The sequence below is a fragment of the Tamandua tetradactyla genome, chromosome 4, assembly GCF_023851605.1.
Source record: "Tamandua tetradactyla isolate mTamTet1 chromosome 4, mTamTet1.pri, whole genome shotgun sequence".
NCBI classification, from domain to species: domain Eukaryota; kingdom Metazoa; phylum Chordata; class Mammalia; order Pilosa; family Myrmecophagidae; genus Tamandua; species Tamandua tetradactyla.
Genome location: NC_135330.1, coordinates 184,119,334 through 184,145,768, shown reverse-complemented (window position 1 = coordinate 184,145,768; position 26,435 = coordinate 184,119,334). Strand labels below are relative to the sequence as shown.

The window sequence follows — 26,435 nt, the reverse complement described above, 5'->3', positions numbered from 1 at the left end:
CAGAAGGAGAAGAAAGAGAGACAGAGTCAGAGAGACTATTCAATGAAATAATGGCTGAAAATTTCCCAAATTTAACAACAGACATGAATATACACATTCAAGATGTTCAACAAACTCCAAACAGGATAAACCCAAAGAGACCCACAACACAAGTTATAATTAAACTGTCAGATGACAAAGATAAAGAGAATTCTGAAAGCTGTGAGAGAAAAGCAACATGTCACAGACAAGGAAGCCTCAATAAGATTAAGTGCTGAAAGCAAAACTGCCACCCAAGAATTCTGTATCTGACAAAACTGTCTTTCAAAATGAGGGAGACTCTCTTCCCGCCCCACATGATACCGAAAGGAAAGAAGGCAAAGGGGGACAAGATGGCCCCAGTCCCTGCTGTTGTGGAGACACAGGCTAAGAAGGTGGTAAATCCCCTATTAGAGAAAAGGCCCAAGAATTCTGGCATTGGACAGGATATCCAACCCAAAAGGGACCTCACCCACTTTGTCAAATGGCTCCAGTACATCAGGCTACAGCGGCAAAGGGCCATCCTCTACAAGTGGCTTAAAGTGCCCCCCAACATCAACCAGTTCATCCAGGTCTTGGACTGTCAAGCAGTTACTCCACTGCTTAAGCTGGCTGTTCTAGTTTGCTAGCTGCCGGAATGCAACACACAAGAGACAGAATAGCTTTTAATAAAAGGGGATTTATTTTGTTAGTTCTTCAGAGGAAAGGCAGCTAACTTTCCACTGAGGTTCTTTCTTACGTGGAAGGCACAGGATGGTCTCTGCTGCTCTTCTCTCCAGGCCCCTGGGTTCCAACAACTTTCCCTGGGGTGACTTCTTCCTACATCTCCAAAGGCCTGGGCTGAGCTGCGAGTGCTGAGATGAGAAACGCCGAGCTGCTTAGGCTGGGCTACATTGCGCTCTCTCATTTAAGCACCAGCCAAGTAAGTCAAAAGTCACTCATTGCAGCAGACACACCTCTTAGCTGACTGCAGATGTAATCAGCAACAGATGAGGTTCACATACCGTTGGCTTATGTCCGCAGCAACAAGACTAGGTATGCTCACCTGGCCAAGTTGACAACTGAATCTAACTAACCCACTGGCCCAAGTACAAAGTACAAGTACAAAGCAAAGACAAAGCAAGAAAAGAAGCAGAGGCTGTTGGCCTGGGCTGAGAAGAACGCTGCTGGCAAAGGGGATGTCCCCAATAAGAGGCCACTGATGCTTTGAGCAGGGGTGAACGCTGTCACCAAGTTGGTGGAAAACAAGAAGGCCTAGCTGGTGATGACTGCACATGACGTGGACCCCATTGAGCTGGCTGTCTTCCTGCCCACTTTGTGTCACAAAGTGGAGGTCCCTTATTGCATCACCAAGGAGAAGGCCAGGCTGGGATGCCTCATCCACAGGAAGACCTGCATCACTGTCACCTTCACATATGTCAACTCAGAAGACAAAGGAGCACCAGCTAAGCTGGTGGACACTATTAGAACCAATTATGAGAGACATGATGAGATCTGCTCATCATCACTGAGGAGGCAATAATGTTTTGGCCTGAAAATCTGTGGCTCACATTGCCACACTAGAGAAGGCAAAAGCTAGAGAACCTGCCACTAAACTGGGTTGAATGTACACAGTTGACTTTTCTGTACATAAAAATAAAAATTCTCCTTCAAAAAAAAGGGGGGGAGATTAAAACATTCCAAGATAAACAAAAGCTGAAGGATTTCATCACCACTAGACTGGCCCTATAAGAAATAGTAACGAAAAAGACACTAGACAACTAACTGAAGCCACATGAAATAAAGATCTCAGATAAAGACATGGGTAAATATAAATACCACTTTGATTGTATTTTGATTTGTAGCTCCACATTTTACTTCCTATAGGATCTAAAATGCAAATGCATACAATGTAATGATAAATCAATGGTTATGGACCTTTAATGAAATATATAAAGGTGTGGAGGGATATCCCTATCGGAAGACATTTTATGTATGGTATCAAAGTTAAGTTGATATCAAAGCAAACAAGACTGTTACAGATTTAGTATGTTAAATTTAAGCACCATGATAACCACAAGAAAATACGTAAACTCTTAGAATCAGAGAGCAGAGTCCAGGTTACAATGAGTAGAAGAAAAGGAGTATTGGGAGTTAATGCAAAATAAGCACAGTATTAGATGGGGTGAAGGGAGAGTTCTAGTAATGGATGATGGTGAAGGTACTGCAACAATGTTGGTGTGATTAACCCCACTGAATGGTGTGCTTGGAAAGGGTTGGGATGGTGTGTTAGTTAGATTCAGTTGTCAACTTGGTCAGGTGAGCATACCTAGTCTTGTTGCTGCAGACATAAGCCAATGGTACGTGAACCTCATCTGTTGCCAATTACATCTGCAGTCAGCTAGGAGGCGTGTCTGCTGCAATGAGTGACTTAATTGGCTGGTGCTTAAATGAGAGAGCGCAATGTTGCACAGCCAAGCAGCTCGGCATTCCTCATCTCAGCACTAGCAGCTCAGCCCAGGCCTTTGGAGATGCAGAAAGAAGTCACCCCGGGGAAAGTTGTTGGAACCCAGGGGCCTGGAGAGAAGACCAGCAGAGACCATCCTGTGCCTTCCACGTAAGAAAGAACCTCAGTGGAAAGTTAGCTGCCTTTCCTCTGAATAACCAACAAAATAAATCCCCTTTTATTAAAAGCCAATTCGTCTCTGGTGTGTCGCATTTCAGCAGCTAGCAAACCAGAACAGATGGGAAGATTTTTGTTGCATATGTTTCCACAATTAAAAAGAAAGAGAAACTGAAGAGATTATAACAATCATATGCAATTTTAGGTTACTGGAAGGGATCTAAGAATGGAGGAGAAAAAGCTCAAAAGGATGTAAGAAGAAATTGGAATATATAATGTAAGCTTTATATCAATGTTAAATGTCTTATATTTGCTTTCTGCACTTAGGATGACTACATAAATGATATCCTTGTTCAAGGAAATGTACATGGAATATTATGTATTCAAGGATTATAAAATGTATAGTTTCCTCTCAATGTCCAAAAAATATAGATAGACACAGACAGACAGATAGACAGATTCAGAAGGAAAGGTGATAAAATGTTTAAAATTGCAGATCTAGGTGTCTGGAGTAGATAGGGTATGTTCAAGCTCTCTGTATGGGGCTTCTTTTATTTTTTGCAACTGGTAAATTTGAAATTATATAACAAGTTAAAAAAACATTGATTTGAGAGCCAAGCTATCAATAAACATTAAAAGTAAATAAACTAAAATCATATTTTATGGGGGTGACATCAATGAAACTCTCTCCCCAGGGATTCAACAAAAAAAAGCAATTCTGAATTTTTCAGAGCTCTGAAGGAAGACATAGACTGGAAAAGGTCCCTGGAGGTGCATGAAGAGAGATAAATATCAGGTAGGAAACCTCTGTCCCAGAACAGACAATTCACTCCCCTCCCCCTCACTCGATCTCACATATAGCATGGGTTGGGCACAGAAAACAGTAGCTGCATGCCTTCCACTGTGGACAGAATAAAAATTCTCTTAGAGCAGTGATACAGACCCCCACCATTTGGAAACCTGGTATAGGGGAGGATATCTTCAAGACCCAGGTCAGTAAGGAAGAAAGATTCTGAGAAAATGCAGACACAGTGTCTAATTCCAGCCCTGGGTCCAAAAACCCTTTCCCTATTCCTGAAAAAAAGAGCAGCCAGTGGTCGGATCCCTGCCTGGTGGTTTGCCAAATACTGGGTTAGCTGGGGGAGTCTTCCAAGTGGGGTATATAGCACCACACTGAGCCAGATTTGTGCCAGCAAAGCAAGGGCATGGGAAGTTATCAAACAGCAGCATCTGCTAGACAGAACTGGAAGTGCAAGGGAATTGAAGGACTTTTTCACATATTCTCCAGAGTATATCAGAATCATTATGTCAGAACCACTGGGACTGGTCTAGACCCCAGTAGAACCACTGGGACTGGAACCTGACCTGTGTTAGCTGAGAAATATAGATGACCCAACTTTTAAAGCAGTGGCCTAAAACAAACACAGGTCTTGTGGGTCAGCAAAAAACAGAGCACCACAGGGACCCAGCAGACTTGTTTTATCTACAAACAGAGACCTGTGCTGGGACCTAGTGTCTACCTACCCCTCCTCCCCATCCCTGAGGCAGGCCACTGAGGACATCCAGTTTTGGAGGATGACTGGGGGCAGAGCCAATAAGAACCAGAATAGCAAGAACTAAAAAATTCTGACCAGTTAAAAAGAAGCAATGCTAAAGTTCTATAATTTGTTGAACTGAATGCCAAAGAAGAGGTAGAGAACAAAATGCAACAAATAAGAATGCCCTAGATAAAAAGGGAAAATGACCTTCAGAATAAACTAATCAAGGAAATCAGATGCCTTGATACCTGCAAAATTACAAGTCACACTAGGAAAAACAAAGATATTGCCTGGTCAAACTAATACTTTAAAGGAGATATAGGAGTTGAAACAACTAATTAATGTTCAAACAAATGTGCTAAATCAACTAAAAAATGAAATCAATGAGTTGAATGGATACATGGCAAAAGAGATGAAGGATACAAAAAAAGCAATGGATGACTATAAAGAAGAACTCAAAAGCTTGAAAAAACAAATGACAGAATTTATGACTGAAAGGCACAATAGAAGAGAGAAAAACATAACAGAGACCTACAACAGCAAATCTGCAAGAGGTAAAAGAAAAGATTAGTGAGGTAGAGTACAGGACATCTGAAATCCTACACACAAAAGAACAGATAGGGAAAAAGAAAAGAAAAATATGAGCAGGGTCTTAGGGAATTAAATGATAATATGAATCTCATGAATATGTGTGTTAAGGGTGTCCCAGAAGAAGAAGAAAATGGAAAAGGGGCAGAAAGAATAATGGAGGAAATAATCACTGAAAAATTTCCCATCTCTTATGAAAGACATAAAATTAAAAATCCAAGAGGTGCAGGATACCCCACATAGAATAGATCCAAATAAATCTACTCCAAGACACACACTAATCAGATTATCAAATATCAAAGATAAACAGAATTCTGAAAGCGGTAAGGGAAAAGTGATTCAACACATACAAGGGAAACTTGTTAGGACAATATGTGGATTTCTCAGCAGAAACCATGGGGGTGAGAAGGTAAAGGTCTGATATTTTTAAGATATGAAAAAGAGAATAACTGTCAAACAGTAATCCTATATCTGGCAAAACAGTCCTTCAAAAATGAGGGAGAATTTAAAATAATTTCAGACAAACAGAAACTGAGAGAATTTGTGAACAAGAGACCTGCTCTACAAGAAATGCTAAAGGGAGCACTACAGGGAGATAGGAAAAGATAGGAGAGAGAGGTCTGGAGAAGTGTGCAGAAATAAAGACTATCTGTAAAGGTAAAAAGAGAGAAAAATATGATATATCAGAATAATGCCACGAAGCATGAAACAATGTGGATGAGCCTTGTGTTGAGGGAAATTAGCCAGAAGGAAAGGGCAACTACTGCATGGTCTCACTAATATGAACTAACATAAATGAGCAAACATTGAGAGTTAAAATTGATAACATAAGTAATCAGGAGATAGAAAGAGGGTAGAGATTGGGCATTTGATGCTAATGGAGTATAGAATGTTCAACAGGATTGATTGTAAACATTTAGAAATGGATAGTACAATACTATTTGATGATAGCACAATATTTTAAGTATACCAAACAAAGCTGAGGGTGAGTATGGTTGAAAGAAGAAAGCTAGTGCACGTAAGACACCAGAAGATAAGATAGAAGATAAAGACTGGGACTGCATAAGTCAGTGAAACCTAAAATGGACAATGATGGTGATTAAATGTACAAAGACAAGAATGATTTGAACAAATGAATGGCAACATTGAAAGGTGCTGAAAAGGGGATGGCATATGGAAAAAATACAATCAATGCAAATTAGTCTATAGTTACTAGTTACATTATAATATGCTTCCAATAAATGTTACAAAGGCAATATACCAAAATTAAATGTCAATAAGAAGGGGATATAAGGGAGGGGTATGGGATTCTTGATGGTGCTGTTGTTTTTCCTTTTTATTTTATTTTTTATTATTTATTCTTTATTTTTTTCCTCTTCTTCTTTCTTTGCGGAAGAAATGGAAATGTCCTCAAATAGATTGTGGTGGTGAATAACTATGTGAGTATCCCAGGATTCATTGATTCTTTAATTATGAAGGACTGTACGGTGTACGGATAAAACTGTTTTAAAAATAAACAGAAAGATACATGTGCTGGAGAAAATCTGGAGAGAAAGATGTAACTATTCATTGCTGATAGGTAAGCAGAATGGTGCAACCCTGGGGGCAGTGCGGTGATTCCACAGGAGACTAAGTATAGGGTTGTCATATGATCCTACAACTCCTTTATCAGGTATATACTTGGAAGAAGAAAAGCAGGGGACATGAATGGACATTTGCACCTGATTTTATGGTGGCAGCATTCACAAATTGCACAGGTGGCCTACAGGTACAACAATAGATGAAAGGAAGTACAAACTATGGTGTATACATACAATGGAATATTGAGAAGCTGCAAACAGAACGTAGTTTTGAGGTAGTAACCACGTGAATGAACCCTGAGGACATTACATTGACTAAAATAAGCCAGTAACAAAAAGACAGATATTATAATACCTCACTCATATGGACGAACTATAATGTGCAAATTCAGAGAACTGAATTCAAGAGCATAGGTTAGCAGGGGAAGCTTACTGTAAAGATTCCTAGATTGTAAGTCTTACAGCAGTCATATTTATTCCTGAGTTGTCACTGTTATTTCTAAATTCTGAGATGCTGACCTCTTTGTGTATAACCTGAATTCCTGGAATTTTGGCTATCTGTATGACACGTGAGACTCAGAGCTAGAGGTCTACAGCTATGAAAGTCAGTATTACCTCATAAAGCAACGTTAAAAAGCCGAAAAAGAGTTCAGATTTTGATTAGAGATGTGAATGAAGCAAATCTGGTTAGGATTAAGGTAAATCAGACTTAAGGGTAAAGGATGATATTGACTGTATTTTAAAACCTCAACTTTTGTGTGAGACCATAAAATTTTTTTGGCATAAAATTTATATTTTCTGTAGCACACTATCAATTTAACTTATGTAGTGAGTTTATTCTAACACCATAATTACATGGAAACTTGAATAGGGAGTGAGATCTTGTTGGTTTGTCACAGGTCAGTGTGACGCTCTGATATGCAGCAGAGAAACATGGGCAGAAGATAAAAAGTATTTGCAAAGTCCCCTTGAGGGATGGGGGAAAATGTGGAAATATTAAACTTCACCACCTGGGGAACTCCTAATATTCTGAAGACTATAGTTTAATAGTCAAACCTTCAATCTTGGGGCCTGCCCTTATGAAACTTATTCTTGCAAAGGAGAAACTAAACCTACTTATGATTATGCCTAACAGTCACCATCAGAGAACCTCTTTGTTGCACAGATGTGGCCTCTCTCTCGAAGTCACCTTGGCAGATAAACTCACTGCCCTCCCCTCAACATGGGACATGACTCCCAAGGGTGTAAAATTCCCTGGCAACATGGGACATGACCTCTGGGGATGAGCCTGGACTCAACATCATGGGATTAAGAAAGTCTTCTTGACAAAAAGGAGGAAGAGCAATGAAATCAAATAAAGTTTCAGGGACTGAGAGAGTTCAAATAGAGTCAAGAGTTCATTCTATATATAATACATATATTTATGTATTATATAGATATCCTTTTTAGTTTTTAGTGTATTGGAAGAGCTAGAGGGTAAGACCTGAAACTGTAATTCAGTAGCCTTGACTCTTGAAAATGATAACTATATAACTTAAGAAGTGACTGTGTGATTGTGAAAAACATGTGACTGATAACCCTTTCTTCCAGTGTATGGACAGATGGGTAAGAAAATTAAGAAAAAAAAAAAAATAGGGGAGGGGCTAGGGGTAAGGGATATTTGGGTTTTTTTTAATATTTATTTTTATTCCTATTTTAATTGTTTTTGGAATAATGAAAATGTTCAAAAATTGATTGTGATGATGAATGCACAACTATATGATGATACTGTGAACCATTTATTGTACACTTTGGATGATTATATGGTATGTGAATATATCTCAATAAAACTGCATTAACAATAATAATAATGATGACAAAGAGCTCAAAATGCCTGAACTGTAATCCAGTAGCCTTGATTCCTGATTACTATATAACTATATAGCTTTTATAGTGTGACTGTATGATTGTAAAAACCTTGTGACTGACACTCCCTTCATCAAATATATGGGTAAATGAGTAATAAAATAAAAACATGCATGAAAAAATAGTAAGAGAGGAATATGGGGAAAATATCCCTATATAAACTATGGAAATAGTTCTAGTACTTCTTTAATAATCTTTCATCAATTGCAAAAATGCAACTCATTGTGAAAAAATAGAATTACAAAAAAAAACGTTATCATCAACTGTAACAAATGTTCCACACCAATGCAAGTGCTCTTGGTAGGGTGGTATATAGGAATCTACATATGATTTTTCTGTAAACCTACAACTTCTCTAATAAAAAAAAATGGCTTTAACTTAAAAAATTCAACTTTTATTAAATTGCTTGGGGGTATTAAACACAAATTGATTAAGTACTTACTTTTCTCAGCTTTTCTGGGGAAAACTCTAAGCCAACAAGAAAGAGAGTAAAGAACACACCAAACTCTCCTAATGTCTCCACTTGTACAATAGACTGAAAAACAAGGAAATTTGAAAGCCATATAATTGTATGTTTCATGTGCGTACTCAACATAACAGTCTTGCACTAGTGTACTCAGTGTTAGTATCCCAATAACATAATAATCCAATAAAAGCCATTCTTTGAATTTCCTCTGTCTGAGATCATTTTCCTTTCCTACTGATTAGTCATGATTAGCTAGACTGATATTTATTTTATTTTCAAAGCACTAGTTCACAGATTTGCCTATTTTCAAATTTTTGATTGTATCTGTTAATTTCATGAGTTCTTTCCTGCAGCTTTCTTTACGATATGGGGAGGAATTAAACCTGTTAAAGTTTAATGCTTAACTAATCCATAGTATTTCATTTTTGTTTGGTATCAAGGATGTTAATTATCAGAATTTTCTTATAAGCACAGCATTTTAGGAAATTATAAAACCTGAACACATAAGACTTCCTTGTGCATTTCCTTTGAACGAGGACATCACTTATGTAATCATCTTAAGAGCAGATATCAAATTTAAGAAATTTAACACTGATATAAAGCTTACATTATATATTCGAATTTTTTCTTATGACTTTTTTAGTCTTTTCTCCTCCATTCTCAGGTTCCTTCCAGTATCATGCATTGCACATAATTGTCATTATTTCTTTAGCTTCTTTTTTTATTTTTTTAATTGTGGAAATATATAAATAACATAAATTTCCACAGTCTTTGATATACAGTGTTCTCATAATTTATAGTGTTTCATTTGTTACTTATGAAAATATGGTACAAGCTTTTTTCTTATGTATTTCATATATTATGCTGACTCCATTATAAGCATACTTATTTTGTCAGCTATTAACATCATGAATCTTACCCTCTATTTACTTCCATTTTCCCTTTCATTTCCAACCTTTCTTAGTTACTTTGTTTTCTTTTTTTTTTGCATGGGCAGGACAAGGAATCGAACCCAGGTTTCCAGCATGGAGAATATTTGAATATTACCTATTCAATATTTGAATATTTGAATATTACCTATTCAAAATAATCAAATTAGAAAACCATTCTGTCCAGAGGACACTCTGCGAAGATGAGCCCCATTCTAGGTCTTAAGGTACTAAGGCTTTTAGCCTGGAATAAGTCAAGTAGAACTCTTCACCTAGCTAATACTTATGTGCTGTTCAGATTAGTTCTTCAGACCCTAGTCTGAAGTTCTTCGGTCTCAAGAAATCTTGGAGATTCTTCTGACCTGGTTAAAGGTTTAATTAGAATAAAAGGAATGAGGCTTTAAGTAGTGCATTCTACATTTTACCCCTATTCTACCCAAATGGGGAGCAACAGTGAGGCTTTTGAAGAGTGTGTCAGTTTATTTTTTACCATCTTGTACTGTTGCCTGTGTGGGACTTAATGTTTTAATTCTTGACATAATTTTCCTATTTGGTCAATTTTGTTCAAATTGTGCATATTTAAAAAACATGTTTTCAAGCTCACTGGAGCTTGGGATCCTTTCCTACTTCCATAAAGTGCCAGTAAGATAAAACAAAGCTCAATTTAATCTATTCAGCAAAATGTCCTCCAACAAAAACAGCTTTAATGCTCCATTGTCTCTCTGGGTACTCAAAATATTCTAGATTTGGGCTTGATAATTGCTCGCTATTTTATCAGCTCTTCAATGCAGTGTAAGGATTTCAAAAAACATTTAATTCAGCATCTTTAGTTACTTTCAGTGTGTGAAGGCTGGTATGAATTAGCTAGCTCATCATAATTACTGGAAACAGAATCTTTAATATAATTTAAAGAAATAAACACATAGACTTTAGATACTAAGAGTGTATTAATATTGGTTTCTCAATTGCAACAAATGTACCACACCAATATAATATAGTAATAATAGTAGAAACTGTGTGTGGAGGGGGGGTATTATATGGGAATTTTTGTTCTGTGAAACCAAAACTTCTAAAAATAAAGTTTATTAGTAAAGAAATGAAATGGTTATTTCTCAAGTCATTAATAAACAAAATGACTCTCTTATGTTTTAGAGAAGATTTCCCAGAAATTTTAAAGGCATCTTTAATGTAATTTAAAAGACACTGGTATGTTTTTACTCTTCATGAATGCCTTTTTATTTATTATTAATTTGCTTTTATTCTGTTAAAACAGAGATCCAAAAGTTAAATTTTGTTCTTACCTTAATACTGTTTAGTCCTGATGGTCCCAGAAGTACACCACAAATAATATAACCAAACATTGTAGGCAATCCTATTGTTGTGCATAGCCAGCCACAAGGTAAAGACAACATTCCTATGGTAACAATGTCCTAATGTAAGAATAAAACAAATAAAAAATATGAGAAATTTAAAGTAATTGTGGGTGCCACCCTAAGCAATAAATGGGTTAGGTGATTGAACAAGCAGAATGGAACAGTATCCTTATCTCATTTAATGGGAGTGAAGGGTAAATGACAAACTAAGTGAAAGAATTTTTACTACTACTGTGTGCCACAGAGAAGTTGAAAGCATTAAGAACATATTCTAGGAATATGTTAGCTCTGATGGTCTTTTGTAGCAAAATTGTTCTGTTTTGCTTAAGCCACATAACAGTGTTCTAAGAACTCTGAATATTAGAATTATAATGAGTAATCTAGTCTGGAAAATTTCAGAGGTATCCTAAATGTAACTCATCTACTTTTTCCATTGTTTTTCCCACCATACTAAGTCAATATAGCCATCATAGTAATAACTGATGCGGACAAGAAATCATCAATGATGGCTAAAACTATTTGGTGGAAGTTTAATGATGGACAGGATACTTATACAGCCTCAAAATATTTCCCCAGAAATTATTTATTCATTACAAAGGAAAAAAAAATAATTTTACAGTGGAGGTCTCTTCACAGAGGGCCTTAACATCTTCAATTTGCAGCGTCAACTTCTCTCAGTTCCAATGAAAATCAGAACCAAGTAAAGAAACACATCTGTTGACTCTCAGCTATTGATTCAAATCTATCAACATAGGTTCAGTGTCTGGTATGAGCCCTTGATTATCACTTATCTACTGAACATAGTCTGCCTTTCAACCTGTCTATGTTGATACCATCTTTAAGTTTGGGTTCTCTGGCTTGGTGTTTTCTCCTGTTCAAGCATCCAACATTAGGGATTTGAACCCTGGCCCATTTTGCTGGAGAAGAGATAATTTTTGCAGATCTTTGCAGTCTTCCCTGAGGGGACTATACCCTGTCATTACTATATCTATTACTACTGCAGTCCAAATCCAGAGTGAACACCGTGAATCACATGAAGCTATTTTCTAACAATTAAATAATTTCATATTCTTTTCCTAGGCTGATTGTCCTAAGAGTGCACAGATCTGAATCTGAGTCAATCTGGACTGCCAGTCATTGCTGAAGCAGACAGTTCTCAAACTCTGCACTTCATGTCTAAGTAAAACCATATGCTACCTTAATCCAAACTTCTGTCTTATGAGAATTTTACATTTTAGTGAGAATAGTTTCAAAATAGCTGAAACTTTAATTCCATCATAAGAACTTCTAATTTCAAAGTCTTTCAAATTCTCAATAACAAATTGATTCAAATTTTAAACATACAAATGCCTTATTCTTTGAGAGGAAAAAAGAAGATGACAGAAATCACAAAATAGGTAGAAAATTCTAGTAGAACCTCTCTGTTTGGAAAAGGCTGTATACCCTAATATAATGTTCAGAAAATAAAACTCAATCTTACTTGGCATTATATACTAGGAAATTAGTATGGAGCAGTGGGCTGGGGAAGGGATAGGGAGACAGGAGGGAGAAAGAGAAAGAGGAATGATTACTTTTATAAAGTGGTGATCTGCACGTGGTATTGTTGAATCTCTGGGCTTGGTCAGAATATACTGGTTGTTTTGTGAGTCAATTAGCATACTAAGACCTAAATCATCTTCCACTTCCCGTTTTGTTATATTTTGCTTGGAATTGGCCTCTTCTTCTTCCACCCTGAGAACTGCCTCAAAATTCACTCCTTTCACCTGTAAGAATATCCAATATTATGTCATTTAAATCAACTAATGCTTTCAAATTCATTTTTACAAGAGTAAATTCTATACAAGAATATGACAACTATGTTTTTATTATTCTGTCAGATGTGATTAAAAATTAATAAATGCTCATCAGTACAAATTAGGGAAAAAAGGACCATTACCAATAAAACAGAAAATGACAAGTGCTGAAGAGGATGTGGAGAAAGAGGCACACTTATCCACTGTTGGCGGGAAAGTCAAATGGTACAACTGCTGTGGAAGGCAGTTTAGCAGTTCCTCAAGAAGCTAAATATAGAATTGCCATATGACTCGGCAATACCATTGCTAGGTATCTACTCAGAGGACATGAGGGCAAGGACACAAGCAGACATTTGCACACCAATGTTTATAGCAGCATTATTTACAATTGCGAAGAGATGGAAACAGCCAAAATGTCCATCAACAGACGGGTTTGCTAAACAAATTGTGGTATATACATACGATGGAATATTATGCAGCCGTAAGACAGAATAAAGTTATGAAGTAGGTAATAACATGGATGGACCTTAAGGACATTATGCTGAGTGAGATTAGCCAGAAATAAATGGACAAACATTGCATGGTCTCACTGATATGAGGTGACAATAGTGAATAAACTTGGAGAATTTCATTGGTAACAGAGACCATCAGGAGATAGAAATAAGGTAAGATAGTGGATAACTGGAGCTGAAGGGATACAGATTGTACAACAGGACTGAATGTAAAAACTCAGAAATGGACCGCACAATCCTACCTAACTGTAATGCAATTATGTTAAAACACTGAATGAAGCTGCATGTGAGAATGATAGAGGGAGGAGAGCTAGGGACACAAATGAAATCAGAAAGAAAGATAGATGATAAAGGCTGAGATGGTATAATCTAGGAATGCCTAGAGTGTATAATGATAGTGACTAAAGGTACAAATTTTAAAAATGTTTTTGCATGAGGAAGAACAAAGGAATGTCATTACTGCAGGGTGCTGAAAATAGATGGCAATTAATATTTTAAAATTTTACCTTATGTGTGAGACCAAAGCAAAAAATGTTTATTTGGTACAAAATTTATATTTTGACTAGTGCATTTCGTAATATAATTTATGTAGACAGCTTAATTGAACACCATAAATATACATGGAACCTTGAGTGGGACATGAGATTTTGTTGGTTTGTCCAGAGTGATGCCCTGATAAATCCCAGAGTGATTTGAATAGTGAATAAAAAAGTATTTGCAAAGTCCCCTTGGGGGAATGGTGAGAAAGGGGGAAAATTCAACTACCCCAAGCTGAATTCTTGATATTCTCACAAGCAGTGTAGACAATCAAAACTATAGGCTGAGGCCCCAATCTTGGGGTCTGTTCATATGAAACTTAACCCCACAAAGGATAGGTCAAGTCTACTTAAAATTAGGCCTAAGAGTCACCCCCAGGAGAACCTCTTTTGTTGCTCAGATGTGGTTTCTCTCTCCAGCCAACACAACATGCAAACTCACCACCCTCCCCCTGTCTACGTGGGACATGACTCCCCGGGGGTGTGGACCTTCCTGGCAATGTGGGACAGAAATCCTGGAATGAGCTGAGACTCAGCATCAAGGGATTGAGAAAAACCCTAAAATGAGCCGAGACTCAGAATCAGGGGATTGAGAAAGCCTTCTTGACCAAAATGGGGAAGAGTGAAATGAGACAAAATAACATGTCAATTGTTGAGAGATTTCAAACAGTCGAGAGGTTATCCTGGAGGTTATCTTACGCATTAAGGATATATCACCTTGTTAGTCAAGATGTAATGGAGAGGCTGGAGGGAACTGCCTGAAAATGCAGAGCTGTGTTCCAGTAGCCATGTCTCTTGAAGGTGATTGTATAATGATATAGCATTTACAACATGACTGTGTGATTGTGAAAACTTTGTGTCTCATGCTCCTTTATCTACCTTATCAACAGATGAGTAAAACATGGAATAAAGATGAATAACAGGGGGAACAAATGTTAAAATAAATTTGGATCGAAATGCTGGTGATTGATGAGGGGGAAGGGTGGGGGTATGGCATGTCTGAATTTTTTTCTGTTTTCATTTTATTTCTTTTTCTGAATAGATGTAAATGTTCCAAGAAATTATCATGATAATGAATATGCAAATATGTGATGATATTGTGATTTACTGATTATATATGTAGAACGGAATGATCAAAAGTTAGGAATGTTTGCATTTGTTTGGCGTTTTTCGGTATTTCAAAAAAAAATAAAAAATAATAATTAAAAAAAAGTAATTTAAGGGTTGAAATCTTTGGGACCTTCCAAACATCTACTTTACCTGATTTAGGACACACTCTTTCAAAAATCCATAATCTTTAATATGTGAGCTTCCTGTTATCCCATAATTAGCAAATTTTTAAAATACCCCATTCCTTTTACTCTATTTTTATTCTCCCCACCTGCTTTTTTTTTTCTCTAATCTTATTCTAAATTATTTTCATTACTATATCCTTAATGTGAGTCTATACTGAAACCCATAGTCAATTTTTGGCATCAATCTCAAATTTTTACCTTAGAATCTTGAGCTTATAACAAATGAGCAGCCTGAAAGTGATCAAACACAAAGATCACTTCCTGTAAAGTTTATTTTCCTCAGGTAGATCAGCATTAAAACCTGCTTAGCCAAAGCAAATTTTCTTAAAGTATAGTATCAGTACAACTGAATGGCACAACTGGGAAATGAAGATTAGTCACTGATGATAATTGCTTAAAAATATGAAAAGAAAATTTAGGATGACTTTGTGAAAGATCAAATTATTTTCTGTACGACATAGAATTGCTTTAGTTTTATCTTCATATTTTGATTTATACTAAAAATAAACATGTACAACAATTTCAACAATACAGCTTTCAGTCAGTAAATGGATCAGTATGTGAAAAGGAAATTGTTCTGGAATACTACTTACTGATTTATTGTCATCAAAAGCATGCTCTTCTATCTCCTCCTCTAGACGATCTGCTGCCTTTCTCACATCTTCAAGAATTTCATCAAGCATGGATAAACTTTTGTTTTGATGTTGCATATTTTTAAGGGCTTCAACCTGATGTTTTTCTGCTGCCAAAAGTTCCACATATTCTGTCTCTTCCTATTATGAAAGGTAAGATTTATTAAGAAATAACCAGTACATCGCTTTCTTACATTAATTTCTGGTAACAGAAAGGGATGCAAATGAACCTACTGTGTCAAATATGCCTTTTTGTATATTTAATTCTATCATTGGTTTACTAGGGAAAGTCAAGTTTCCTAGATTGCTCAAAAACTCTCCACTTAACAATGTTTAGGGAAAACTGCTTATATATATACATCAATAAATGTAATATAGTACTAAAGAAAATTTATCATTTCTGAAGGTCAACTACTCATACAAAAATCATTTAACACTGATTATAAGTTCCAGGTATGATGCCTACTAGGTAAGAGGTACAAATATATTTTAAAAACAGCTGTGATAATTGAATATTATGGTATTATTGATTAAAATTTCTAAGCAGGATACACACAGTTGAAGCCCAAGTTACAAAAGGGAGCTTTTTTCCAGCAATACATGAAGAATCTGACAACATTTATTTATTGGGAAATTGACCAACAGGGCTGGCAGCCTAATAATAATGAATGTATATATACTATCATATTTGAATACAAAATATCTTGTTTAAATTAATGATTTACTTTTAAAATAACTATTCACATTGAAAGAGGTAGGGCACTCAACTAGGACAGAAGTGAAAGAATAGTATCTCAGGAACAATCATTAACGATACTATGGATCTCTAGTGATAGCTTAACCATGGTATGACTCAGCATCTTCTCAATACCTTCTAACACACAGTTATGGGTTGTCAATGCCTGGAATTAAGAAGCACTGTAAGTTGAAATATTGTTCAGTTTTATAAAGGATGTATACTTGTATTAATGTCGTTCAAACTCATTCAATTAGAGTTCTATATTCTATAATAAAACTTTACTACAAATCTGGACCCCACTAAATACTTATTTAAAATCAAAGAGTTTTTATTTCTTACCTGTCAAAATGATCTCATAATACCTATTAAAAAGATACTGTCTTGTCTCTTCAATAAACTGTTTGGGGACAAATGGATCTCTACACAAATAGAATGGAAGAGGACTCTTATCTCACACCCTATTAAAAATGAACTCAAAATGGATCAAAGACCTAAATAAAAGAACCAGTACCATGAAACTCCTAGAAGGAAATGCAGGGAAACAACTTCAAGATCTAGGCAGTAGTTTCTTAGACTTTACACTCAAAGCACAAGCAACAAAAGAAAAAATAGATAAATGGGAATTCCTCAAAATCTAATACTTCAGTGTTTCAAAGGACTTTGTCAACAAGATTTGATGGGAGAAAATATTTAGAAACCACATATCTGATAAGGCTTGATATCCAGTAATATATAAAGAAATTTTACAACTCAAGAATACAAAGACAAACAGGCCAACTTAAAAAAGGGCAAAGGGGGCAGGCCATGGTGGTGGGCCACGGTAGTTCAGCAGGGAGAGTTTTCGCCTGTCATGCCACAGACCCGGGTTCAATTCCTGGTGCCTGCCCATGCATAAAAAACGGCAAAGGACATGAAGAAACATTTCTCCAAGGAGGAAATACAGATGGTTCAGAGGTACATGAGAAGATGCTCAGCTTCACTAGCTATTAAGGAAATGCAAGTAAAAACCACAATGAGATACATTCTCACACCTATTAGAATGGCCACTATTAAACAAATAGGAAACTATAAGTGTTGGTGAAGATACGGAGAAATTGGAACACTTATTCACTGCTTGTAGAAATGTAAAATGGTGAGAAGACGGTCTGATAGCTCCTTAGGAAACTAAGTATAGGGTTGCTTTACAGTGTAGCAATCCTGTTACTGGGGATATGCCCAGAATATCTGAAAGCAGGGTGTGTTCATTCCATTTAGAAATGAAAATGTTCTAAAATTACCATGAGGATGTATGCATAAGTATGTGATGTTATGGTGAACAGATGATTGTATACTTTGGATGAGTTGTATGGTGAATGTATTTCAATAAAATTGCATTTAAAAAAAAGGATACTGTTCTACTGGAAACAAAAAAAATAGTTTGCATACCGATGTTCACAGCAGCATTACTCACAATTGCCAAAAGAGGGAGACAATCCAAGTGTCCATCAACAGATGAATGGACAAACAAAATATCGTATATACATACAATAGAATATTATTCAGCAGTAAGAAGGAATGAAGTCCTGAAGCATACAACAACATGAACTGAGGACATTATGTTACATGAAATAAGCAGACACAAAAGGACAAATATTTTATGATCTCATTGATATGAACTAATTATACTTTGTAAACTCATAGACATAGGATATATAAAGAGGCTGAAGAATGGGGAGTAGTTGTTTAATATGCCCAGATGTTTAACTAGGGTTTATGTAATTGCTTGGAAATGGACAGAGGTGATGGCAGCACATCACTGTGAGAATAATTAACAGTGTTCAATCGTCGTGAATGTGGTAGAAAGGGGAAATTTATAATTATGTATGTCACCAGAAGGAAAGTTGGAGGTTAAAACATGGGAATGTATAACACAAATTATCTTGTGTTAATGATTAACTGTTCAACTATAAAGGGTCTTTCATGAACTAGAGCAAATGTACAACACTATTAAAAGGAGTTAATAATAGATATGTATATGGGGGAAAATGTACCTACTGCAACGTACGGACTATGGTTAACAGTAATATTTTTTTTTTTTTTTTTTTTAGTAATATTTTTTAATATTCTTTCATCAACAGTAACAAATGTACCACACCAATACTATGGGTCAATAATATGGGTATAAGGGATATAGGGAATTTGGGCTTTCTTTTTAATTTTTATTTCTTTTCTGGAGAAATGAAAATGTTCTAAAATTGCCATGAGGATGTATGCACAAGTATGTGATGTTATGGCGAACAGATGATTATGTACTTTGGATGGGTTGTATGGTGTGTGAATGTATTTCAATAAAATTGCATTAAAAAAAGGATACTGTTCTATTGGAAACTATGGACTATAGTTAACAGCAATATTTTTATATTCTTTCATTAACAGTAACTAATGTACCACAAAAGAACTATGGGAGGGGGAGAAGGGATATGGAAGGAGTAGAGATTTATTTTCTATTCTCTTTATTTTCTGGGGTAATGAAAATGTTCTAAACTATACCATGGGAATGTACAGACAACTATGGGATGATACTGTGAGCCACTGATTGTGTACATTAGATGGCTTGTATGGTGTGTGACTGTATCTCAATTGCAAAAAAAAATTAAAAGAATGGAAGAGAAAAAAGGATACTGCTTTGATCTATTTAAAATGCATAAAAGTTACAGGGATTCATACATATAAAATAGGCAAGATGACTAAATCAAGATTACTGAAAATTTGGCTTATCCATTTTCTTGATTTACAATATTTCCATACTTCAGTAAAAAAAGTTTAAAAATAAACTATTTTCTCTAGTTTTTAAGCTGTGTAATAATAACACAAACTTTTCTAGGAAGATGAAATGATTAGTTTACACATTTAAAGTGCCTGGCATGGCACATGGCACATAATACGTACTCAAGAAATGATGGATTTAAAGAACAATATCACATTTAATATAGCAATAGTATCTTCTCATCATGTTAAAAGTATTCTTGGAGTTCTGAATAGAGTAGCTCGAGATTAGCCCTGCTACAAGGAGAAGTTAGAGAAGGGACAGGAGGGCAAATGAGGCGGTGATGTGGCAGTGCAGCTGACCTGGGAGCGCCTTCTGCACTAAATACAGCAGCCCTACTTGCAGAGGTCGAGGAACTGAGAGGCAGAAAGCTGGAGCCTGGCACAGAGGCACAGAGCCTGCAGGAGAATAAGGACAGGAGCCGGGGACTAGGAAGTAAGCCAGGACGTGTTCCTTAGGCACGCTACCTTCAACAGCACAGCCCCGTGATTGGCGACTCATGCTGTCACACCCCACGCACTTGAACTCCGTCACCCGCTCCCATTCCCCACACTCCAGGCACCCCAACTGCACCAGCCCCCAGTGCACATACCTGCCGCACACCTCCATCCCCAATACAGCCCAACCCACCTCTCCTATACCCCTCCTGAGCACTACCTTCCCCTCCCTATTTCCTGCAGGCTGCTGTCAGTGCATAAAGGCTGCGGGCACTAACCTCCATACCCAGGCAACCCCTGACCCCTGCCTATCGCACAGCCTCAACCCCCACCCCCACCCCACAGTTCCGCGCATTAGTTTATGGCACTCCTAGGCCCACGCATGCACACAGGCTCCCAATCACATCATTCAGCTCTGGAAACTGCACTTTACAGCAGTCCTAGAACTGTGCATATGCATGGCCCTCAGTCACATTTCCCAGCTCTGAGAAAGTGCTGATCTGCACAGCCGGGTCACATCTGCCCCCAATCCATGAAGGCATAATGCCGGCCTGCTGCCACAGCTCTATGCATATGCACAAAGGGTCCCATGCTTTTAGACAACAGACACCAGGGTTACGCCCCCCAGACTGGTGCAGCGACACAGATACATCCTACCTGGCTGCTAGGCGCCCATGTTCACAAGCATCAGTGTAACATCCCCAACCTGCACCTATACCTGCCCTGAAACAAATCACCACATGAAGTGCCCCACCCTGTACCCTACCTTCCTGCTGTACAACCATTCCACAAACACAAGGCCTTAGGCTACTGAAAGAAATCAACTACCAAAGTAAATAAATCAAGATATTTACATGCCATGAAAACAGCAGACCACTAAACATATCACAATGCACAGATACAGCTCTGCCTAATGACCAAATTAAAACACCAGAGGAGATGCAGACATTGGAACAACTGATCAAAGATGTTCATACAACTCTACTTAATAAAATAAGACAGACAGAAAATGACATAAAGGAGATCAAGAAGACAGTAGAAGAGCATAAAGAGGAATTTGAAAGAATAAATAGAAAAATAGCGGATATCACAGAGATGAAAGACTGTTGACCAAACAGAAAACATACTAGAGGCACACAACACCAGATTTGAAGAGAAAGAAGAAAGAATAAGTAATACAGAGGACAGAATAACTGACTTCAAAGACTCAAAACAGCAAATGGCAAAAAAGATGGAAAGAACTGAATTGGATCTCAGGGAAATGATAAACAAAACAAAGCGTACAGATATAAGAATTACTGGTGTCCCAGAAGGAGAAGAGAGGAGCAAAGGGATAGGAAGAGTAGTTCAGGATATAATAGGGGAAAACTTTCCAACCCTCATAAAGGACATAAATATACAAAGAAGCCCAATGATCTCCAAACAGAATAAATCCAAATAGGCCTTCCCCAAGACACATACTAATCAATCTGTCAAACATTGAAGACAAGCAGAAGATCTTGAAAGCGGTAAGAGACAAACAGTCTACTACAAGGGAAACCAAATAAGACTGAGTTTAAGTTACTCAAATAGCACCTTAGAGGTGAGAAGGTAGTGGTATGATATATTCAAGATCCTGAAAGAGAAAGATTTCCAGCCAAGAATTCTGTACCCATCCAAACTGTCCTTCAAATCTGAGGGAGAGATTAAAGTTTTCACAGGCAAAGAGGTCCTGAAAGAATTTGTCAACAAGAGATCAGCCCTTGGTGGGACCCACAGGCAGACAAGCACCACATACTGGGCAGGATAAGAAAAACAGAGCCCAGAGACTTCACAGGAAAGTCTTTCAACCTGCTGGGTCCCACACTCAGGGAAATCTGATTAAATGCCCAGACGCCAGCAAAAAATAACAAATCACACCAGGAAAACTGAAGATATGGCCCAGTCAAAGGAACAAATCAATAGCTCAAATGAGATACAGGAGCTGAGACAACTAATTCTGAATATACGAACAGAAATGGAAAACCTCTTCAAAAACCAAATCAATAAATTGAGGGAGGACATGAAGAAGGCATGGGATCAACAAAAAGAAGAAATGGAAAGTCTGAAAAAAAAATCACAGAACTTATGGGATTGAAAGACACAGTAGAAGAGATGAAAAAAACAATAGAAACCTACAATGGTAGATTTAAAGAGACAGAGGATAGAATTAGTGAACTGGAGGATGGAACATCTGAAATCCAAAAAGAAACAGAAACTATAGGGAAAAGAATGGAAAAATTTGAGCAGGGGCTCAGGGAATTGAATGATAATATGAAGCGCACAAATATACGTGTTGTGGGTGTCCCAGAAGGAGAAGAGAAGGGAAAAGGAGGAGAAAAACTAATGGAAGAAATTTTCACTGAAAATTTCCCAACTCTTATGAAAGACCTAAAATTACAGATCCAAGAAGTGCAGCGCACCCCAAAGAGAATAGACCCAAATAGGCGTTCTCGAAGACACTTACTAGTTAGAATGTCAGAGGTCAAAGAGAAAGAGAGGATCTTGAAAGCAGCAACAGAAAAACAATCCATCACATACAAGGGAAACCCAATAAGACTATGCGTAGATTTCTCAGCAGAAACCATGGAAGCTAGAAGACAGTGGGATGATATATTTAAATTACTAAAAGAGAAAAACTGCCAACCAAGACGTCTATATCCAGCAAAATTGTCCTTCAAAAATTAGGGAGAAATTAAAACATTTTCAGACAAAAAGAGATCAGCCCTACAAGAAATACTAAAAGGAGTTCTGCCAGCTGAAAAAAAAAAAGACAGGAGAAGGAGGTCCAGAGGAGGGCACAGAATTGAAGAGTACCACTAAGGGTAATTTATAGAATAAAAAGAAAAGAAGGAAAAGAATATACAGATCTGAGAAATAAAAAAGATAAGATGGTGGATTCAAGAAATACCTTTTTAAGTAATAACTTTGAATATTAACAGACTAAATTTACCAATTAAAAGATACAGATTGGCAGAACGGATTAAGAAACATAATACAGCTACATGCTACTGTGGTAGACAGATTCAGTTGTCAACTTGGCCAGGTGAAAGCACCTAGTTCTGTTGCTGTGGACATGAGCCAATGGTACATGAACCTCATCTGTTGCTCATTATATCTGCAGTTGGCGAGGAGGCGTGCCTGTTGCAATGAATGATGTTTGACTTAATTGGCTGGTGCTTAAATGAGAGAGGGCAATGTAGGACAGCCCAAGCAGCTCAGCATACCTCATCTCAGCACTCGCAGCTCAGCCCAGGCCCTTAGAGATGAAGAAAGAAATCACCCCGGGGAAAGTTGTTGGAACCCAGAGGTCTGGAGAGAAGTCCAGCAGAGACCATCCTGTGCCTTCCAATGTAAGAAAGAACCTCAGTTGAAAGTTAGAGGCCTTTCCTCTGAAGAACTAATGAAATAAATCCCCTTTTATTAAAAGCCAATCTGTCTCTGGTGTGTTGTATTCTGGCAGCTAGCAAACTAGAACAGCTGCCTATAAGAGACTTATCTTAGACACAAAGATACAAATAGATTGAAAGGGAAAGGATGGAAAAAGATTTCCCATGCACCTTATAACCAAAAGAAAGCAGGAGTACCTATACTAATATCAACAAAATGGGCTTTAAATGTGAAAACATCATAAGAGACAAAGAAGGACACTATATACTAATTAAAGGGTCAATTCACCAAGAAGATATAACAATCATAAATATTTATGCCCCTAATCGAGGAGCTCCAAAGTACATGAGACAGACACTGGCAAAACTGAACAGAGTGATACATGTTTCAACAATAATAGTAGGGGAGTTCAATACACCACTCTCTTCTATAGATAAAAGAACCAGACAGAGGATCAAATAAGAAATAGTGAAGTTAAATAACTTGATAAATGAATTAGACCTAACAAACATATATAGGTCATTGTACCCCAAAGCACAAGGATATACATTCTTCTCTAGTGCTCATGGAACACTCTCCAGGATAAATCACATGCTGGGGCACAAAACAGGTCTTTATAAATTTAAAAACCTTGAAATCATTCAAAGCACTTTCTCTGATCACAATGGGATGAAGCTGGATCTCAATACCCACCGAAGAATGAGAACATTCACAAATATATGGAGATAAATAACACACTCTTAAACAACCAGTTGGTCAAAGAAGAAATTGCTAGAGAAATCAGCAGCTAATGAGATGTATGAAAATGAGAATACAACTAATCAGAACTTATGGGATGCAGCAAAGGCTGTGCTGAGAGGGAAATTTATTGCCCTAAATGCCTGTATTAAAAAACAAGGAACAGCAAAAATTGAGGACATAACAGCATACCTGGAAGAACTTGAGGAAGAACTGTAAACTAACCTCAAAGCAAATAGAAGAAGAGAAATAACAAAGATTAAAACAGAGATAAATGAATGGGAGAACAAAAGAACAACAGAAAGAATTAATAAAACCAAAAGTTGGTTCTTTGAAAAAATCAATAAAATCGATTAGCCACTAGCAAGACTGACAAAGAAACAGAGAGGATGCAAATAAACAAAATAAGAAACGAGAAGGGGTGCATTACCACAGACCCTGAAGAAACAGAAGAAATCATTAGAGGAAACTATGAACAATTATACGCCAACAAACTAGACAACTTAGATGAAATGGACAAATTACTGGAGACACATAAAGAAGCTACACTGACTCAGGAAGAAACAGAAGATCTCAAAACCAATCACAAGTAAAGAGATTCAATCAGTCATCAAAAATCTTCCTACAAAGAAAAGCCCAGGGCCAGATGGCATCACAGGGAAATTTTATTAAACATTCCAAAAAGAACTAACACCAATCCTGCCCAAACCTTTCCAAAAAATTGAGTAAAAAGGAACTCTACCTAACTCATTTTATGAAGCTTATATCAGTTTGGTTTTTTTTTTTTTTGGGGGGGGGGTATGGGCAGGCACTGGGAATCAAACCCAGGTCTCTGGCATGGCAGATGAGAACTCTGCCTGCTGAGCCACCATGGCCCGCCCAAAGCTACTATCATTTTAATACCCAAATCAGGTAAAGATGCTATAAGAAAAAAAACTACAGGGCAATCTCCCTAATGAACATAGATGTGAAAATTCTCAATAAAATATTAGCAAATCGAATCCAATAACACATAGAAAGAATTATATACCATGACCAAATGGGATTTATACCAGGAATGCAAGGATGGTTCAACACAAGTGTGCTGGTTTGGAAGGAAGTATGTCCCCTAGAAAAGCCATGTTTTGATCAAAATTGGAAACCGTATTCAGATCATCTCCCTGGAGATGTGATTTAATCAAGAGTGGTTGTTTAGCTGGATTAGGTGACAACATGTCTCCACCCATTTGGGTGGGTCTTGATAAGTTTCTGGAGTCCTATAAAAGAGGAAACATTTTGGAGAATGAAAGAGATTCAGAGAGAGCAGAGAATGCTGCAGCACCACAAAGCAGAGAGTCCATCAGCTAGCGCTTTGGAGATGAAGAAGGAAAACACCTCCCGGGGAGCTTCATGAAACAGGAAGCCAGGAGAGAAAGCTAGCTGATGATGCCTTGCTTGCCACATGCCCTTCCAGCCAAGAGAGAAACTGTGACTGTGTTTGCCATGTACCTTCTTGCTTGAGAGAGAAATTCTGAACTTTATCAGCCTTCTTGAACCAAGGTATCTTTCCCTGGAGCCTTTGATTGGACATTTCTATAGGCTTGTAATTGGGATACTTTCTCAGCCTTAGAACTGTAAACTAGCAACTTATTAAATTTCTCTTTTTAAAAGCCATTCTGTTTCTGTTATATTGCATTCTGGCAGCTAGCAAACTAAAACAACAAGAAAATTAATTATGTAATACAGTACATTAACAAATCAAAAGGGAAAAAAATCACATGATCATCTCCATTGGTGTTGAAAAAGCATTCAACAAATTCAGCATCCTTTTCTGATAAAACACTCCAAAAGATAGGAATCAAAGGTAACTACCTCAGTATGATAAAGGGAATATATGAAAAAGCAATAGCCAGCATCGTACTCAATGAAGAGAGACTGAAAGTTTTCCCCCTAAGATCAGGAACAAGACAAGGATGCCTACTGTCACCACTATTATTCAACATTGTGCTAGAAGTTCTAACGAGAGTAAATGGGCAGGGCAAAGAAATAAAAGGTATCCAAACTGGAAAAGAAGAAGTAAAATTCTCATTATTTGCAGATGATATGATACTATACTTGGAAGATTCTAAGAAATCTACAGCAAAGTTACTTGAGCTAATAATCAAATTCTGCAAGACGGTGGGATATAAAATTAATGTGCAAAGATTAGTAACATTTCTATAAACAAGCAATGACCTAGCTGAGGAGTTAGCTAAGGAAAAAATTCCATTCAAAATAGCATCTAAAAGAATCAAGTACTTAAGAATGAACTTAACTATGTTCTAAAGGACTTGTACACAGAAAACTACATAACACTGCTAAATCAAAGGAGATCTAAATAGGTGGAAAAACATTCCCTGCTCATGGATAGGAAGACTAAATATACTTAAGATGTCAATTCTCCCCAACTGATCTACAGATTCAACACAGCAGCAATCAAAATTCCAATAACCTACTTTGAAGATTTGGAAAAGCTAACTACCAAGTTCATCTGGAAGGGAAAGAGACCACAAATAGCTAAA

The 26,435-nt window shown here is 37.1% G+C and overlaps 1 protein-coding gene and 1 pseudogene across 1 annotated transcript in view; one reads left to right on the top strand and one right to left on the bottom strand.

Annotated features, from left to right (window-relative positions):
• SLC9D1 (solute carrier family 9 member D1) overlaps positions 1–26,435 on the bottom strand; it is a 141,140-nt gene that overhangs the window by 102,301 nt on the left and 12,404 nt on the right. The window contains exons 3-6 of the mRNA XM_077158749.1: positions 15,729–15,908; positions 12,571–12,762; positions 10,928–11,056; positions 8,674–8,766 (exon numbers count right to left, since the gene is read on the bottom strand). Coding sequence (XP_077014864.1) covers positions 8,674–8,766; positions 10,928–11,056; positions 12,571–12,762; positions 15,729–15,908 — 594 coding nt within the window. The remainder of the gene's footprint in view (positions 1–8,673; positions 8,767–10,927; positions 11,057–12,570; positions 12,763–15,728; positions 15,909–26,435) is intronic.
• On the top strand, positions 309–1,817 carry LOC143679666 (large ribosomal subunit protein eL8 pseudogene; annotated as a pseudogene).